We start from the raw sequence: 18,748 nt of genomic DNA on the forward strand, positions 1-18,748 counted from the left end.
CTGCTAAATCAATAGCATGACTCTCCATTTTCCTAAACTACTGCTTTTTAAAGTGAGGCTTTTAATAAGAGGTAGTACAGAGTTCGGAGTGATTCAGCATCAACACCAATATGTGCCTGATTCCTATAAACTACTGCCTAACGCAGATACAAGATATTGAGTCACTTTTCTATTATTTTTATCTGAAACATCATTGTATTCTCTGCATGATAATAGCCTGAAGTTAAACCAAGGAATATCTTATAACTATAGTATATCATAGAAGACAACAGGGCTTACCTTCACAGACAATCTTCTTTAAAAGTTACATATATTTGCTGCCTGTACTTTAAGACCTTGAACTAAGCTCAGTCTTTCCACATGACCCCAAAACTGGGGAGGATAGCACTCAAGAGAAAAATTCTTTAATTTTGCCAACAATCTTGGGAAGGCCCAACTGCACTAAAGATAAACCCTTGACTTATCCTCGCTCTGCCCCAACTTCTAAATCGAAATATCTAAACTTATCAGAGGATGTTTAAAAGCTACCAACTTTGATGCCCTAGAGAAGGTGAAATTTTTGGTAAATCCCAACCAAACAGACAGAGTCCTTAGGACCCTGCATACTCTGCTCAGAGACGGAGGCAGCTAAGCTCCACTGCCTCTTTTAATTTTGCTTTTCCTCGTCTCAGGTTCTCAGGATGGACCCAAGTCCCACGTGTAGAGCCCTAACATACAATACTTTTTCTATGGCTCAACCCAGCCTAAACCTCCCAGTTCAGAGTCCCAGACACAGCATGAAGTTCCTTGTTATAACTCACTCACTCTCTTTACTGAATGACATCATCTGTATTTACATTATAAAACTGCTTTTTAGTGTCACCAGTAATCTTCCAGCAAATCTAATGGTCTTTACCTCTTCCTCATTACTCTGACCTTTGTTTAGCATTTGACCTAAAACATCCTTCTTGACATTTTGTCTTCTTATTTTGAGTAAGATGCTCATTGTTTCCTTCAGGGGCTCTTCTTCCCTGTATGAGTTAGGTTTTGCTTCATAACAACTACAGTCTTCCCTCCTTATCTGAGGGGGATTGGTTCCAGGATACTGATATCTGTGGAGGCTCAAGGCCCCTATATAAAATGGTGTACTATTTGCATATAACCTACGCACATCCCTTAAAGATACTTTAACTCATGTCTGGATTACTTATAATACCTAATACAACATAAATGCTATGTAAACCGTTGCCAACATGTGGTGAATTCAAGTTTCACTTTTTGGATTTTTTTTTTCCAACTAGTTTTTATCACATTTAGCTGAATACACAGAAACAAAACCTATAGATATGAAGAACTGACTGTGTTTGGTTAACTCAGGAATCTAAAGGTGCGCAATTTGGGATGGGCTCCACTGACCTTAGCTGGGATCATGAGTCTCCACTCAGCTGGTAAGTCAGCTGGGACAAAATAGGGCTTCTCTTCACATGGTCTTCCCTCCTCCAGGAGGTTTGCTTGAGTTTTTTCATAGTAGTTACAGAACTCCAAGAGCAATAAGAAAGCAAGCCCCAACATTTTCAATCTCTATTTTTGTCACGTTTACTATCGTCCCATTGGCCAAAGCAAGTTCCGTGGTCAACGAAGATTTTGTGTGGGAGGAGACTACCCGAGAGTGTGTAGTAAGGAGGTATAAAAAACTGGGCCGTTACTACAATCTACTCACCGCATCTACTCACATAAATGACGGGCATTTCTAAAGAGTTAATCTTTGGCCCCTTCTGTTTCTTAGAGTCTCACACTATGGTTCTCATAATCCTTGCAAAGCCTACAATGCCCTGCAGTTCTTATATTCCTGTAATATCTACAACACCTCGGTGTGAATGCCTTCAAAAATCTATCTTCACGGAATAGACTTTTCTTTTTGCCCAAAGTTTTGTATTTCTACATTTCTCCTGGACATGGTCATTGAGATGACTTATTAGTACTTCACATTCAACATGCCTAAAAGCGAATGTGTTGTCAGCTTTTCTGTTTCAACCACACCCCCTAATAAGAAGTACTTTATGAAATGTATATTTCTCTTACTATTTCACGTGGTCCCAAATAACATTTTTAATTCTCTCTCTTTCTCTTCTACATCTAATTTGTAGTTTTGCCTCTACTATTTACCAGATAAGAATGCTCTTGGATTTATTTAAATTTGAGTTTCAATTTTCTCATCCTAAAAACAGTGATAAGAAAACCTGCCTTGCAGGGCTATTATAAAGATTAAATTAGCTCATATATATGGTTTTGTGTGCTCAGCACATCAAAGGTACTTAAAAGTGCTAATTATTTCCCTTCCCCTAAGTCCTCTTGATTTTTCATTCATGAGATTGTTCATATTCCTACTCTTCTTTTTTTTTTTAACAGTACCACAATTAGAAATTAAACCCTGACAACCTCATGCTGAAGACATTTGGTACAACTTCCCTACTCCTCCCTAGCCTCTCTCTTCTCCATTCCATTCTCACATCATCACTGCCTTTTCAAAGTTCTTACTTCCATCTATTTCCTATCAGACAAAACCCAAACTCTTTAACGTGGCACACATGGTCTTTTCCAAAACCTAGTCCCAACCTCTTTTTCCAGATTTCTATTTGCTCTCTCCGTAAATGCTTCAACTAAACTGTACAACTTCCCATTCCCTGAATATACTTTTACTTCCCTTCTGCCATGTTCAACAATTTGTGCTGAATTGTCCCGTCAATAAGCATTGAGTAAAACTGAATGGGAGAGTGCTTCTACTACACAGAATCTACAACTTCAAGAGGAAATAGAGAGTCTCACCTCCTGAGATTATAAATTCGCTGGAGCACAAGCACTGCTTTAAATAGTTTTCCAGGCATGATACAGGAAACACAAGTATCCTGCCCTCAAAGACTTCACAGTCTTATATGAAAGAGAGAAGTTGTACAACTAGCCATTATACGATAAAAGTACAAGCTCCAGAGGCAGGCTGGAAGGGGGTCATGAGAGCTGAACCCTGAAAGAAAGAAAGGTGTGATTATCCCCAAAGCAGGACTTGTCTCTTCTACGTCTGCATACATTCAGCCACGTATTTGTTTCCTCATTCATCCATTAAGATATATATATATATTTTTTTTTTTTTTTGGTGGTACGCGGGCCTCTCACTGTTGTGGCCTCTCCCGTTGCGGAGCATAGGCTCCGGACGCGCAGGCTCAGCGGCCATGGCTCACGGGCCCAGCCGCTCTGCGGCATGTGGGATCTTCCCGCACCGGGGCACGAACCCGTGTCCCCTGCATTGGCAGGCGGACTTTCAACCACGGCGCCACCAGGGAAGCCCAAGATATTATTTTTAAGTGCATGCTACATGACAGACAGTTGTGTGACTCTACAGCATTTAGCAGCATCTGTATTATGCTGGCTGAAAAAGAGAAAAGCAGACCCTAGCGTCCAGGAGTTTGCATGGCACTTATGACTAGGCCTGGGTGTTCTCCTCTTGAACACAAACAACGTCACAGAATACCAACATCAGAAAAGGCCACTCTGTGACCATGATGGATCAGGACAAAGACAAGATCCGATTCTTTTTTTTTTTTCTAACATCTTTACTGGAGTATAATTCCTACAATGTTATGTTAGTTTCTGCTGTATAACAAAGTGAATCAGCTGTACGTATACTTGTATCCCAATATCCCCTCCCTCTTGCGTCTCCCTCCCACCCTCCCCATCCCACCCCTTTAGGTGGTCACAAAGCACAGAGCTGATCTCCCTGTGCCATGCGGCGGCTTCCCACTAGCTATCTATTTTACATTTGGGAGTGTATATGTGTCCATGCCACTCTCTCACTTTGTCTCAGCTTACCCTTCCCATTTCCCGTGTCCTCAAGTCTACTCTCTACATCTGCCTCTTTATTCCTGTCCTGCCCCTAGGTTCTTCAGAACCTTTTTTTTTTTTTAGATTCCATATATATGTGTTAGGATATGTTATTTGTTTTACTCTTTCTGACTTATTTCACTCTGTATGACAGACTCTAGGTCCATCCACCTCACTACAAATAACTCAATTTCATTTCTTTTTATGGCAGAGTAATATTCCATTGTATATATGTGCCACACCTTCTTTATCCATTCATCTGTCGATGGACATTTAGGTTGCTTCCATGTCCTGGCTATTGTAAATAGAGCTGCAATGAACATTGTGGTACATGACTCTTTTTGAATTATGGTTTTCTCAGGGTATATGCCCAGTAGTGGGATTGCTGGGTCATATGGCAGTTCTGTTTTTAGTTTCTTAAGGAAACTCCATACTGTTCTCCATAGTGGCTGTATCAATTTACATTCCCACCAACAGTGCAAGAGGGTTCCCTTTTCTCCACACTCTCTCGAGCATTTATTGTTTGTAGATATTTTGATGATGCCCATTCTGACTGGTGTGAGGTGATGTCTCACTGTACTTTTGCATTTCTCTAATGATTAGTGGTGTTGAGCATCCTTTCATGTGTTTGTTGCAAATCTGTATATCTTCTTTGGAGAAATGTCTATTTAGGTCTTCTGCCCATTTTTGGATTGGGTTGTTTGTTATTTTGATATTGAGCTGCATGAGCTGCTTGTAAATTTTGGAGGTTAATCCTTTGTCAGTTGCTTCATTTGCAAATATTTCTCCCATTCTGAGGGTTGTCTTTTCGTCTTCTTTATGTTTTCCTTTGCTGTGCAAAAGCTTTGAAGTTTCATTAGGTCCCATTTGTTTATTTTTGTGTTTATTTCCATTTCTCTAGGAGGTGGGTCAAAAAGGATCTTGCTGTGATTTATGTCATAGAGTTTTCTGCCTATGTTTTCCTCTAAGAGTTTTATAGTGTCTTGCCTTACATTTAGGTCTTTAATCTATTTTGAGTTTATTTCTATGTATGGTGTAGGGAGTGTTCTAATTTCATTCTTTTACATGTAGCTGTCCAGTTTTCCCAGTACCACTTATTGAAGAGTCTGTCTTTTCTCCATTGTATATCCTTGCCTCTTTTACCAAAGATAAGATGACCATATGGGTGTGGGTTTATCTCTGGGCTGTCTCTCCTGTTCCATTAATCTATATTTCTGTTTTTGTGCTGGTACCATACTGTCTTGATTACTGTAGCTTTATAGTATAGTCTGAAGTCAGGGAGCCTGATTCCTCCAGCTCCATTTTTCTTTCTCAAGATTGCTTTGGCTATTCGGGGTCTTTTGTGTTTCCATACAAATTGTGAAATTTTTTGTTCTAGTTCTGTGAAAAATGTCATTGGTAGTTTGATAGGGATTGCATTGAATCTGTAGATTGCTTTGGGTAGTATAGTCATTTTCACAATGTTGATTCTTCCAATCCAAGAACACAGTATATCTCTCCATCTGTTGGTACCATCTTTAATTTCTTTCATCAGTGTCTTATAGTTTTCTGCATACAGGTCTTTTGTCTCCTTGGGTAGGTTTATTCCTAGGTATTTTATTCTTTTTGTTGCAATGGTAAATGGGAGTGTTTCCTTAATTTCTCTTTCAGATTTTTCATTGTTAGTGTATAGGAATGGAAGAGATTTCTATCTAGGTGTAAAATAAGACACTTCCTAACATTTACAGGCCCTTGGTGTTGGAAAGAATCTCAAAAGCCCCGCAACCCCCTTTTGTATTTGAATTTGAGTTTGGAAATCAGCAACAATGCACCATGGCTCTTCCTACAATTTTATTACCTGGGCCAGTAAGGGATGCTGCAGCTCACATCAAAAGAAAAAACACATGAGAAAATGAGTGAATCCCCAGAGGTTCCTCTACTAAGGACCCACTCTATAAAATGAGTCCTGAGAGACATTCCCAGTCTTAGGTTTCACTGGAACCAGGCAGCAAGAAGTTTAGGGTAAGTAGCAGTCTGAGCCTGCTTCTCAACACACCAGACCCCAAGTATGACAACGGTGTCAAGACCTTGCTTTATCTACTTTATATTCAACTACCACTAGCATAACCTTGCCCCTTCTCCCCCCATGCCACTACTCCACCTGACACTTGCATGGATGGATGGATGGACGGATGGATACGTGCATAAGTACATAAAGTTTTCTTCCTTGATTCCACTATAACTCATAGGATTTATTCAAATATCAGGGTAAAGTCTTAATCTCCTTCTCTGGAGAAATAATGTCATTATTTTTCTTGTTAAAACTTCCTAAACATCTGTAGCTGACTAGTTTCTAATCATAATAAAACCCAAAAGATATCAAAATTTGGGTAGCATAACTCCATATCTGGGACTCAAAGAAAAATATCCAGTCATGATTTCACTGGGAAAATGTAGCATCTTCTAAATGTGACCTTCTACATTAGTTACCCCTGTGTGTGCCTCTCAGAACTGGAGTTGATGCTTCCAAAAGTTTAAAAAAAGAGAGAGCTGGACTTTAGATTTGCAAGTGTAGTTTAAGGAAGATCTATGATATACCTGCAAATGAGATGCAGTTCTATGTTAAAGTGAGGCATGACTTATTTTACAGCCAAAGAAAAGATAGAGCATTAAATGCACCATTCGTTTATGTTGATGAAAATGCACCCAGGGCCTGTAGGTATACAAACTGTTAATAGAAGTCATTTCAACAGCTACCTTCCAGTTTCACTCTCACCTAGCAGGGGAGTTGTGTTTCAATTAGAAGATTCTTGCCAGTACTTCCTTATACTTTCTAGGCAGCTCTTTGAAAATTAGTGGGTTTGCAGATAGGTAAGAAGGAAACCTCATTACCCGCCCTCAGAGAGCTGAGAAATAAAATGTGTGTACTACTCACGGCTCTGCCTGGAGGCTCCTGTCCTCAGCCACATAGTTAGAAGGAATATAGCCCTGCAGCTGCTGGTCAGAGCCGTCTGCCCTTTTCTCCAAGTGCCTGGCGAGCCACCAACCCTCGTGGGACGTGTCCAAGACTTGGAGCTTGTCGCCCGCGCGGAAGCTCAGGTCCTCTGGGGTCCGAGCCTGGTAATCAAACAGAGCCACAAAGTACTGGCCCTGGCTTCTCTCGGGCTCCGGACACGGCGGCCGGGGAGGATCGGGGGGGCAGACAGTCCACGGGTTCTGAATCACCACCGACTTGTCTGCCTCCTGAGACAAGCAGGGGAGACAGGGCTCCAGGTACCTCCGGAGCCTCAGGCAGATGTTACCCATGGCGCCCCCGTGGGCAGTGGGGGAGAGGGGCTTCTCCCTCTCCCCTTACTCTCTGCAGATCCACTTTCTCTTCCTCCACCTGGAAACTCTGAAATCAGCACCAGTCCTCCAGGTTTGGGGAGCGTGTACCAAGCCCTGGTTCCCAGCAGTCCGGCGGACCTGCTTGGAGAGGCTCACCGGCTTGCTTTCTGTGCCCGTAGCTGCTGTCCCAGAGCAAAACCTGGTGGGAGCTGGGCAGCTGCTCGGTGAGAGAGTGACTTTTCTTCTTGTCTGCTTAGGAATCCCACCACAAAAATAAATTTGAGAGGGCTTTATTTAGACAAACGTCTGAGAACAGAAAAGAGTCCTCCTGCCTCTTGTCCCAAGAAAAAGTTACCAAGCGAAAGAGGTGAACTCCAGGTAAGATCTCCACGTCTTACCTTTGCCAGCAGCTCTCTCCCGCGTCAGGTCTGTCTCTGTGGTTTGACCAGTCCTGACCCCCACTGCTCTTTCTTTTTTGCCAATGAATAACCAACCGGCCCAGGCTTCTGCCTTTAACATCCTGAGCTAGGAACAGACTGTAATAATTTCTTCTTACTTCCTGGTTCTTTTGTGTCTGTGATCTAAATGGAATTCCCGTCCTCTCTACCTCTCCCTTCTCCCACACCCGAGAGACTAGCGCCCTCACCAGGGAGCCAAACTCTTAAAAGCAGCTGTCAAATTCCATGCTCCTGAGCTTCCCTGGTGGCGCAGTGGTTGACAGTCCACCTGCCGATGCAGGGGACACGGCTTCGTGCCCCGGTCCGGGGGGATGCCGCATGCCGCGGAGCCGCTGGGCCTGCGCGCCTGGAGCCTATGCTCCGCAACGGGAGAGGCCACAACAGTGAGAGGCCCGCGTATTGCAAAAAAAAAAAAAAAAAAAAAAAAAAAAATCATGCTCCTGGACAGATAGGCCAGCACAGGGAGCATTTTGTCCTGCTATGCTACCAGCACAGAAATTAAAGGCAGAGATATTTTTCTTCCATAAGGACGAGTAGGATAGTTTTGCCACCACTAAGGGGAATAAAATGGAAAATTAAAGTGGGTATTTGTTACTGGACAAAAGGGCAATTGGGAAAGAGCCATTGAGTTCCTACCTTTTTTTTTAATCACTGTGAATAGATTTTAATAGCCTCAAAATACATTTACAGTCTGGAAAAATACAAGAGCAGCTGACTAAAACGGTGAGAAACCGAAACACTGCATTTTCCCACAAAGACATGTAATTTCCCATCCTTCATGTACTATTTCAGAAACACACACACACACACACGCACACACGCACACACACACGCACAGACTAGGTGACCAGCGGAGAGAAAGAGTAGGAGGGCTGCCTGTGAGCTGCTGTGGAAGCTCCTTCTATTCAACTCTGACTCCAGGTCTGCACTAGTTCTTGCTAACTTCGCTGGCAGGAGCTCAGGAACTAATGAAGTTGACATCAGCGCAGCCATCGCGATAGGGAGTGAGTTTTGCTCTACTTCCCCTAGTTCAAGGCAGCTGTCTCACAAATGGGTGCCCTGGATCCCAAAGAACACCTAGGCAGTAAGTTTAGATGGGTCAACACAAGGCCATTTTCACTAGTAGAGAACCCTGCAGACTTGTTTATGAGGTGTCACTTCTTTTGGTATAAGGCCTTTATTACCAAGTTGCTCTCTTAAAAACAATTTCTCTAAATGTTGCTGGAGCCTTTAACCTGGCTAACCTAACCCCAGTACAAACTCAAAATTCCTGTTCTTTGTCAAATAGCAAGGCATTTTTAGTAATCAGAATAACTGAACTCAAGAAAAAGAAAAAAAGAAGAAAAGAAAGACAACCTGAGGACCGTGGCCTTAGCCCCTCCTGTTATTTCCTTGTACTAAAATCAGGCATTCATGGCAGACAGATCATTTGGTTAAAACAAGATCTCATGTTCTAGGTTTCTCCAACTGTCTTCAGAGTCAGAGTAGAAAGTACTAATTTGGCAGGAAGAGAAAAGCCAAAAGCCAAGCCAGGTTTGTTTGTTTGTTTGTGATATGGGACCGAAAATATAATTCCAATATAAAACAGAAGAGAAAATAATGATTATATAATATTGAGAAGCCATAAGAACATTTTGTTCCAAACACAACATTAATTGTAACAAGTGTAGGATCCTATTAATGCCCCTAAACAGAGGCATAGATGCTAAAGTCCTTCCAGAGATATCTACATGATCTAGAATATGAAATAAGATTTGGAAGCAACTAGAGAGATGTATTCAAAACCAATTTGTAAGTGGAGTTTAAGACTTAAGAAATTTGAAGTTTCTAAATTCAAATATGCCTCCTTTATGGTTATGACAAGGCATTCCAGAAAAAGACAGAGTGGCAGACCTGTACAGCACAGTCACTGAGCTAGTGAATGAAATTGAAAAAAGAAACCAGCCATACAAAGACATCAGGTAAGCAATGGCCTGAGAAACCTGAGGCAAGGGGTGGGGAGAGAAAGGGTTTCCTTGTGTCGACAGCACCAGAATTCTACAGCCACCCAAGCTTGAAGCCTTGCAGTCATCTTTTACTCTTTCCCTGGTTTCTTTGAGCTAATCAATCACTAAATTCCACTTGTCTGTCTTTCCATTTAGTCTACATTTTTTTTTATTCCTTCTGAATGACAGCTGGGTGTTGAACAAAACAAATATTCTTCCCTAGATTATTCCAGAGGGCTCGTAACTAATCCCCTTTCCTCCAGTTTATCTCGTATTTCTGACTCATCTTGCACACCACTCCCAGAGCAGTTTTTATAATAGTAACAATGTCAGAGGTGATATGAGTACTAGTAAAAGTAGCTATCAGTTTTGAGGGCTTTCTATGTGCCAGGCACTGTGCTAAGAATGTTACAAATGATACATCATTTAACTCTCAGAAAATAAAAAACAACAATACCTGTGAGGCAGGTAGTATTTTTTTTTAATTTCAGTGAAGAAGAAACTGAAGCAGAGAGGTTAAGTAACTTGCCCAAGGTCACACAGCCCCCATGTGGCTGAACCATGAGTAACACCCTGGTCTCAATCTGACTCCAGAGTCTGAGGTTTTAACTCCTGTGTTTCAATGACTCTAAAAAAAGGCTAATATTCTTCTGTGTAAAATCCTTCAGGGACCTCCAACATGTTTGGAATAGAACCTGCTGTCTTTATCAGGACACACAAGGCTCTGGTAACTTCTCGAACCTCTCGGCCCTTTACTCCTACATATACACACTGTGATGCAGGCTCACCAAGCCACCAGCCGCCCCTGAAGCCCAAGGCCCTCTTTCCTGCTGCACCTTTGCTCCTTTCTCTACCTGCTCCCCTGGTGACTTCCTTGTGATTTTTCCAGGCAGGTTCAAGTAGCACCTTCTCTGCCATAATAGATTAGGGGCCTCTACTCTGTGTGCCCCTAAAACCTGGCACACACACTTCTACTTGGTCTCCTATTAAATTCCACTTGATACCCTTACTTGTTTGTTTTCCCCAGGAGAATAAAATTTCCTTCTTGGAATCTTCAGTGCCTTGTACAATGTCCAGTATGTAAGCAGTAAATATTCAATAAGTATTTGTTGAAGGAGGGAAGGATGGAAGGAAGGAAGGAAAGAAGGAAGGAAGGGGAAGGAAGGGAAGGGAAGGAGCCACTGGGGTAAGATAAACACGTGTACAAGTGTTCACGAATGAGAGCAAAGAGCGTGAAAAGAGCTGGGACCACAAAGGATAGTGACTTTCTGTCTGTTGTCTCTTAGTCCCCTTTTTTCCACGCATTGTTTCCCAAATGTTAGATTCCTTTGCCAGCCTCCTAAACCGGTTTTCCTGCCTACAGCCACTCTCCTTCCCATCCTTACCGCACACTGGCACCCCATGAATCTTAAATCACTCTCCTGCACAATAACCTTCAACAGATCCTCATTGCCTGGAAGATACGGCTTGGAATTCAAGACGAAAAATTTGCACTTTATCCGATCTTTATCAGATGTACCCTTTCAACATCCTCCTCCCATTACTGCCTTATGTTAACCCTCTCACTCAGCCAAATAGGTTTACTGTGTCTCCAATAGGTCTTGTTCATTCCCACCTCTGATCCCGTCTCCTTTGCCATGCTTTTTCTTGGTATTCCTTCTCCTCCCAACAGACTTCTGCCTGCATTTTGAGGCCTGAATAAAAATCCCGTACCTCCTTTAGAAACTCCTTGTCCATTTCTGCCAAAATAATTTTTCTTTTCCTTGAGTTTTACTAGCTCCTGCAACCCCACATCCAACATACACACAGCATTAAATGAATTTAGCCATGCTCCTGTATCTGATTTGCTGAGCACTGCAACAGAAAAAATCCCACAGCTACTCAGTTTTATACCAGGACAAATTAATGATCTCCAACTCCTGTTAAGCCCTTAGCTCTGCTCAACATTCTTTTACATGCCGGCCCACTTAGATGCAGTTCTCCTCATTTTCTAGTAGCACTCTTCCAAATCGTCCACCATTCTTCTTAGACTCTGCAGATATCCTTTTTCTCTAATGATGAACTTGTCACAGAAATTCCAAATCTGTTCAATATTAACCGATTCAATGTCCTTTTCTTACATCAAAAAATATATCCACATCTGCAAATCCTTGCACTTTCTTTCTCCCTGAGACAAAAACATCTACTTGCCTATCCAATGTCCAGTTTGTTCTTCCTACTAACAGAACCTTACTTTTATAGAAGTGAAAGGCTGCAGACTTCTTACAACCAGAAGTGGCCAAGAAGAAAGTAAGCAGAAAGTCATTGGGTGGGGTTTCAGGAAAGTCCCTTAAAAAAGGCAGACTCAGCTGGAGGATCTACTCTCTTTCCCTTCCCTCTCTTCTGAAACTCAGTTGAGATGGCTGGACCTCCAGCAGACATATTAATTATTAGAAGCCAACATGGACTCAAAAATGAGAAAAGAAAAAAAGATGCCAAATTAACCTCAATTTTCTTTTGTCATAGGAATTGCTATTATAAAGGGGAAATTTTTCACTTACAGCAGCACTTAGGGAATATTAAAGTCAAATGCTGTTCAGCATTAGTTGAAACAAGCTAAAACTGTTGAAGGATATGAACTTTGAGGAGCCGTTGCACGTTAGATCCTTACTGTTCGTAACTGAAGTATTTCTCCTGACCAATGACAATGGACTACTTTAAACATCAGCCAACACGGGACTCATTCTGTCCTATCCAAAGGGTATGTTTTCAATACTTAAAGAGTATAACCAGGAAACTCCATTTCTAACACTTCAGAAACCATGACATTTCCCCTCAGTGAACTATGAACTATGCAGTGAATTTCTTTACTGATATGAGTTTTCTTGCTTGCAAGTAAATCAGTTCAGCTTGGAAGAAAAAATTTAAAAAATTTTAATTCAAAAATGGTTAAAGCTCTTTTTTTCTTTCTTTGGCACTATCAAAGACATGAAATAGGCATAGTATGTCTAGATTTCAGCATGATACTGAAAAAATATTCTAGAGATATCTGTAAAGGGATAAAGAACTTGCTGTCTTTTTATTATTTTTTATTTTTTATTTTGGGCCACACCGCACGTCATGCAGAGTCTTAGTTCCCCGACCAGGGATCAAACCTGTGCCCACTGCAGTGGAAGCGCAGTCTTAACCACTGGACCACCAGGGAAGTCCCACTTGCTTTCAAAAAGGACTGAATATTCTCATGTATACAATCTCCTAGAAGCAGCTGATAAGCCTTTTCTAAAATGGAAATAAGTAAACACATTTCACCCAGGTGGTTTGTCCTTGCCTGTTAAACAAATACTTCATTAATCAAGGTTCTCATCTATCTAGCAGCAAAATTATTTTAGTAATCTTGAGGACTCTCTCCAGTCTGTTAAAGACCATCACAATTCCCCCAAATGATAGAAAACGGAAACACCTAGAAGTCTGTTTGTTTGTTTGTCTGTTTTCCTTAAGCCCTTCTGATATTTTGACAAACCTGCGATAGAAAATTTGTGGCTGGGTAGACAGAGCATGAGCATATATAGTGTTAAAGTATGATTCCTAGGGTTAATCTTTTAAGTTTCTTGGCTAATTCCAAACTCCATGTGCAAAATAAGATTAGTAGAGCCATGACTCTGCTGGGGTCTAACTCTTCTCAAAAGGTTAACCCTTACTCAATATTGCTATGGAAAAGACTTTTCTAATGTACATGAGATAACAGGAAAGTTAGATAGAATCACAACTGCCTGAAGAAATGAACCCAAATAGCATAGCTTGTTTAATCGATGCCATTTGAGTGCAGGTCTCTGGTGCACTATCACAAGGAGGCAGCATGGCTTGGGGGTGAGAATTCCTGTTCCCTTGGCACTCTTTGGCTCTGTGGTCTTGGATAAATTATTGACCACCTAGCCTCAGTTTCTTCATCTGTAAAATGCTGACAATTCCTAGACACTAACATTTACCTCGTAGAGTTATAAGAATTAAATGAGAAAATGCGTTAAAATATTTAGCCCACGGTCCAGGACGTGGTAGCTGCCCAATAAATATTAGCCATTATTATGAAAATATGTAACTGGGCCACCCCTGGGGTACCTGTGCCCTCTCCTTGTACTACTAAAAACAGTTGTAGGAAATTATCACATTCCCAGCTCACTCCCACTTCAAACAAAAGCAAAATGCAGGCAACATATCCAATTCCAAAAGCACTGCTACATACATAGCTAAAACTATGGATCTGTGAGGATGTGAAGGAGACAGTTACACTGCATGGGAAAACATCCTTTTAAAACCTCTTTTAAAATCTCTGGTTTTCCCCAGAAATTCTCTCCATATGACTGCTATCCCACCCATCATTTCTTAGTTCTCACCCTCTGCAGCTGTATCCCTCTCCCCATCTCTCATCATCCGTTCATTCGCATATTTCTTTCAGGAAAATATCAACTTATAAGTTTGTATGAACTAAAATTAAAATTACAGGACTTCCCTGGTGGCACAGTGGTTGAGAATCCACCTGCCAATGCAGGGACATGGGTTTGATCCCTGGTCTGGGAAGATCCCACGGGCCACGGAGCAGCTAAGCCCGTTCACCACAACTACTGAACCTGAGTTCTAGAGCCCGCGAGCCACAACAACTGAGCCCACACGCCACAACTACTGAAGCCTGCACACTCTAGGGCCCACGTGGCACAACTACTGAGCCCGCGTGCTGCAACTACTGAAGCCTGCACGCCTAGAGCCTGTGCTCCACAACAAGAGAAGCCACTGCAACGAGAGGCCTGCGCACTGCAATGAAGAGTGGCCCCTGCTGACCACAACTAGAGAAAGCCCACGTGCAGCAGTGAAGACCCAACACAGCCAAAAATAATAATAGTTATAAGTGAAATAAAATAAAATAAAATTACACCTGCATCACCCCCAGTAGATCAACTAAAGTATGTTTCAATCTTATATTTTATGTTAAGATTTGGCATTAAAAGATTCCAAAATACCAACATTTATTATAAAATTTTAAATGATAAAATAATGTTATAGAACACTAGGATGCTTTGGTTCCATCTATTATGTCCTAGCCCCATGGATGGGGTAGAGGAGTCTCTTTCTTGCTCTTGCTTTCAGCATGGAAGGACCTCTGAAAAGTCTGAGAGTAGGTCTGTATGAGCCATGTAAGTTAACAGCGTCACTAGTAAATAGATTGTGTGTGTGTGTGTGTGTGTGTGTGTGCACGCATGCATGCACGCACCCCAATTTCTCTGTTAATGAGATAGGTTGGAACATACAGAAGAGAAATCTATCCCAGATGGGCATGTGGGAAAAGAGGGCAGTTAGAAATAAGAAATGACATCTAAACTGAGACTTGAAGAAACAATATGAGTTACTCAAGTGAAAAGGGGAGTGAAAGAAAGTGCCCCAGGTAGAGGGAAAGCAAGTGTAAAGATCCAGAGGAAACACAAGAGCTGGTGTCTTTTGAGAACTAAAGGCCACCCTCACCTGACATTTCCAGGAGGTCTTATCCAGGTACAGAGCAGACTCAACTCTGCTTAATTTGTCACATCAAACAAGAAAGGATTCAGGCTGGGAGACCTGCAGATGGTTAAGGGAAACTGGCTGGGGCTTTGGGCTACCTTCTCTCGCTCTCACCTTTGACACAAAGCAGAGCTGAGCAGGCATCAACATTCACAAACCTGATCGAGCTGCTCCTCAAACTTGAATGTGCTTGTGAACCATCTGAGGATCATGCAAAAATGTAAATTCTGATTCCGTAGATCTGGGGTGAGGCCTGGGAGTCTGCATTTCCAGCGAAGTCCCAGAGGATGCCCATGCTGCTGATTTCTAGACCACAGTTTGTGTAGCAGAATTTAGTGACAGCTTGCTTCTCTGAGTGGGACATCAGCAAATGCTCAGCTGACAATCATTTACCTTTGAAAGTAATGCCACTGTCTAGTCTCTTTCTATCCTGAAAGAGATTTTAAAGACCATTTAGTCCAATTACCTCGTTTTAGAATGAAGGAAATAGCTCAGAAATGAGGAAGTGACTTGCTTCAGGTCACTGAGCTACTATATTGATGATAAAGGAATACCCAGCACTCCTGCCCGGGAGGATCCTTCCTCTCCACCACACGGCAGTCCTCTTCAAGAACTCCAGTCAAAAGAGGATTCCATACAATCTGTGGTTGTCATAGTTGGGGGAAAGAGGACTTAAGGAGTAGAAGATGAAAGGACCAAGGATCATTTTGATGTGACCCTATCCAGGATCCCAGAAGAGGATTATGTGAGCTTTGGGGTAGGACTCCAATCTCCTGATTTTCAGTCTGGACAGCTTATTTTGTATCCTTCTAATTATGATGTCCATGAATCGTGTAGCCTGAACCCAGGTTTCCCTTTCTTATAATGCTGCATTTATGATACAATAAATCCCAGTAGCATTTTTTAGCATTCTTAGTATTTCTTAGTATTTGAAAGATTCCAAGAGTATTTTCAAAATCCTAACCCAAGGGGTGAAAAGAATATTGCCATACGTCTAATAGGCATTCTCCAATTGAAAGAGATTGTAATAGATTTATTTCTGTTAGTCATTAGCAACAATAACAAATGTACTGGTTCTTACTTATATATACATGATTTTATATAAAAACAAATTATTTTATATAAAAACAAATTATTATTTATATTAAAAAATTATTATACAAAACTTCCCAGATTTAGAATTTTCCAATGTCCATGCCAAGCAATTGGGCAGAGCTTCAAGAATTTCCTGTTCAGCTAGGCCTTTTTTTGTGTCTCGATAAATAAGTAGTATATTTGGCATTCTTTATTTTGATATTGAACTATTCCTAAGTAACCACATTCAGGTTTCCACTGCTCATATAAATGGTTGTTGTCTAATTGTCTCATGTTTTTAAGCATTTCTTTTCGTTTGTTCCTTGATTGAAAAGAAAAATCAATCCTATTATCTTCATAAATTCCTACTATTTAAAGTCAAGGTTAAAAAAATATTTTGGTTGACTTCAGATAAATACCTCTAATAAATTTTCAAAAATAATAAAAGACTTTAGATGGTTAGATTTTTTTCAAGCTCTTGGAATTTTAATAACTAAGCTCATAATAATGATGATTTAGCAACTTATATTGAAAATCTCTTGTTAAACCAGGTAATATGTAGAGGTTTTTATGGCACAACAATTTACAGACTTGTACTTGGTGTAATTGCTGTCCTGGACCTTGAAAAATGGTTGATCATCTTGCAAATGTAACCAGGTCTTAGAGGATTAATGTTCCTTGGAGAATCATCACGGTAAATATGTTCAACATATTATAAAAGCCTATTAGAAGGTAGTTTGCATTTCCTCAATTGAATTTAAACCATAAGTAACATCTTGACCCCCATGTACAGAGTGATCTATGCATTTGTTTCACGTTAGCATGAAAAGCCTATAATCTGTGTGCTATGCTCATCTTCAGAAAGGAGTATTCATTACAGTACGGTTGACTGTACACATTTTTACATCTCCTCAGTTAAGAGAAATTACAGAATATCAAAACTTAAAAGAGTACATATGAATTGAGTTACAAAGCCATGTTACAAACCTAGCCCCAAATGTATAGAATGTGACAAACCTCCCTCTTATCACCCTTCCCTCTGGCCTCCAGCAGAGGGTCTGTCTCCAGCCACTGGAGGTCATCTGCTAAAGCTCCATTGCCCAGTTAGTGTTCGATGCAATCAGAATTTTGTTCAATTACAAAAACACTCATCTGCTAAATTATCAGAAGCAATTGTGTGTAACACTCACACTTTGGAAGATTAAACCATATGTTACTAATGGACTGGTTGAAGGAAGTACACTCTAGTGACTGTCATAAAACTGTGGCTTGCCTATTGGCAATTACTTATTTCAGTCATCCTCAGGGCTTATCTCCTTTGCTTCACTGAGTCAACAAATATTTACTGAGCTCCTATCATGTGTCAGGCACTGGGCTAGTGCTTGGGGTTATAACATTAAGTTAAAAAAAAAAGCATAGTCTGTCCTGTGTAAGGACATTATTGCAAATCAAAAATGTGACCAGATCAATACTGTCAGTACAAAGGGAGACAAAGATCTAAATAAGGAATAAGTTTGTTTGGAAGTAATGTCTCCCTCTTTGACTTCCACAAGAATTTTCCTCTTTTATAATATATTCAGTACATAATCATTGAAACATCACCTACTGGGTATCAGGCATGGTGGTGCTTGCTCTTGAGAATATAGACAGGAAAAGAGATACAGCCCATATCCTATATAGAATTTATAATCTAGTGGATGAGACAGCATTACACAAATAGTTATAGAAATAATTAATCACCACTTGCTAAGGACTATGAAGCAGAAGTACCAAGTGCTATTAAGAAGACTGTTGTACTCTATTATATACCAGTCTTTAGATCTATACTTGTTTCATCTTTGTATCTTCCACAGAGCTTGGCAAAGTAGACTGAAAAAGTTGACACTTAAGTATTTGTTGAGTGACTGAGCCCTTAATTTGAGAACCATGTCAGAAAACAGTACTCCTTAAAAATGGAAATATTAATCAAAATAACTAGATGTGGTATTTATTATTACTGTTCAAGGACATTTCTAGTCCTCCTCCGCCAAGCACATGGTAAAATTGTACTTTCCTATCCTCTTGAAGATAAGCATGACCATATGACTTGCTCTGACCAACAAAACTGTTATTAGAACTAGTATGTATCACTTCCAAGTAGGAAGAATGTAGTTAATTGCACACTTAAGAGGAAGTGTGCAACTAACTACATTTCCTTTCCCTACCATGACAACGATGTTCCAGATGAAAGGTGATCTATTAGCCTGCATCCCTGGCTGAGCAAAACATGGCACAGAGCCTCACTACCAGCCAGGTACATATAAATTAATGAAGAAATAACCTTGGTTGTTTTAGGCTTTAGAGTTTTTAAGTATTGTTTCTCATAGAGCTTAACCTAACGCTAACTGACTGATAAAAGTTAGACTTCTGCAGAAAGTGTACCAGGGATTGGGGGTTGGGCAGTGGGAAGACATCTAGAAGTATATTAAATAAACTGCTGATAAGATTAGAGCGATTCTCAAATCTCAGCAAAAGGCTTAGGGTACTCCCTGAAAAAGGAAGTAT

General features: G+C 40.8%; 1 protein-coding gene across 1 annotated transcript in view; it reads right to left on the reverse strand.

Moving 5' to 3' along the window:
* The window catches only part of FRK (fyn related Src family tyrosine kinase), a gene marked incomplete at its 5' end in the record, with an annotated part of 84,326 nt that extends 77,186 nt beyond the window's left edge, over positions 1 to 7,140 (reverse strand). Inside the window, one exon of the mRNA XM_079939863.1 lies at positions 6,770 to 7,140. Coding sequence (XP_079795989.1) covers positions 6,770 to 7,140 — 371 coding nt within the window. The remainder of the gene's footprint in view (positions 1 to 6,769) is intronic.
* Between the last annotated feature and the right edge of the window lie 11,608 nt (positions 7,141 to 18,748).

The sequence above is a fragment of the Stenella coeruleoalba genome (genome assembly GCF_951394435.1).
Source record: "Stenella coeruleoalba genome assembly, chromosome: 12".
NCBI lineage: Eukaryota > Metazoa > Chordata > Mammalia > Artiodactyla > Delphinidae > Stenella > Stenella coeruleoalba.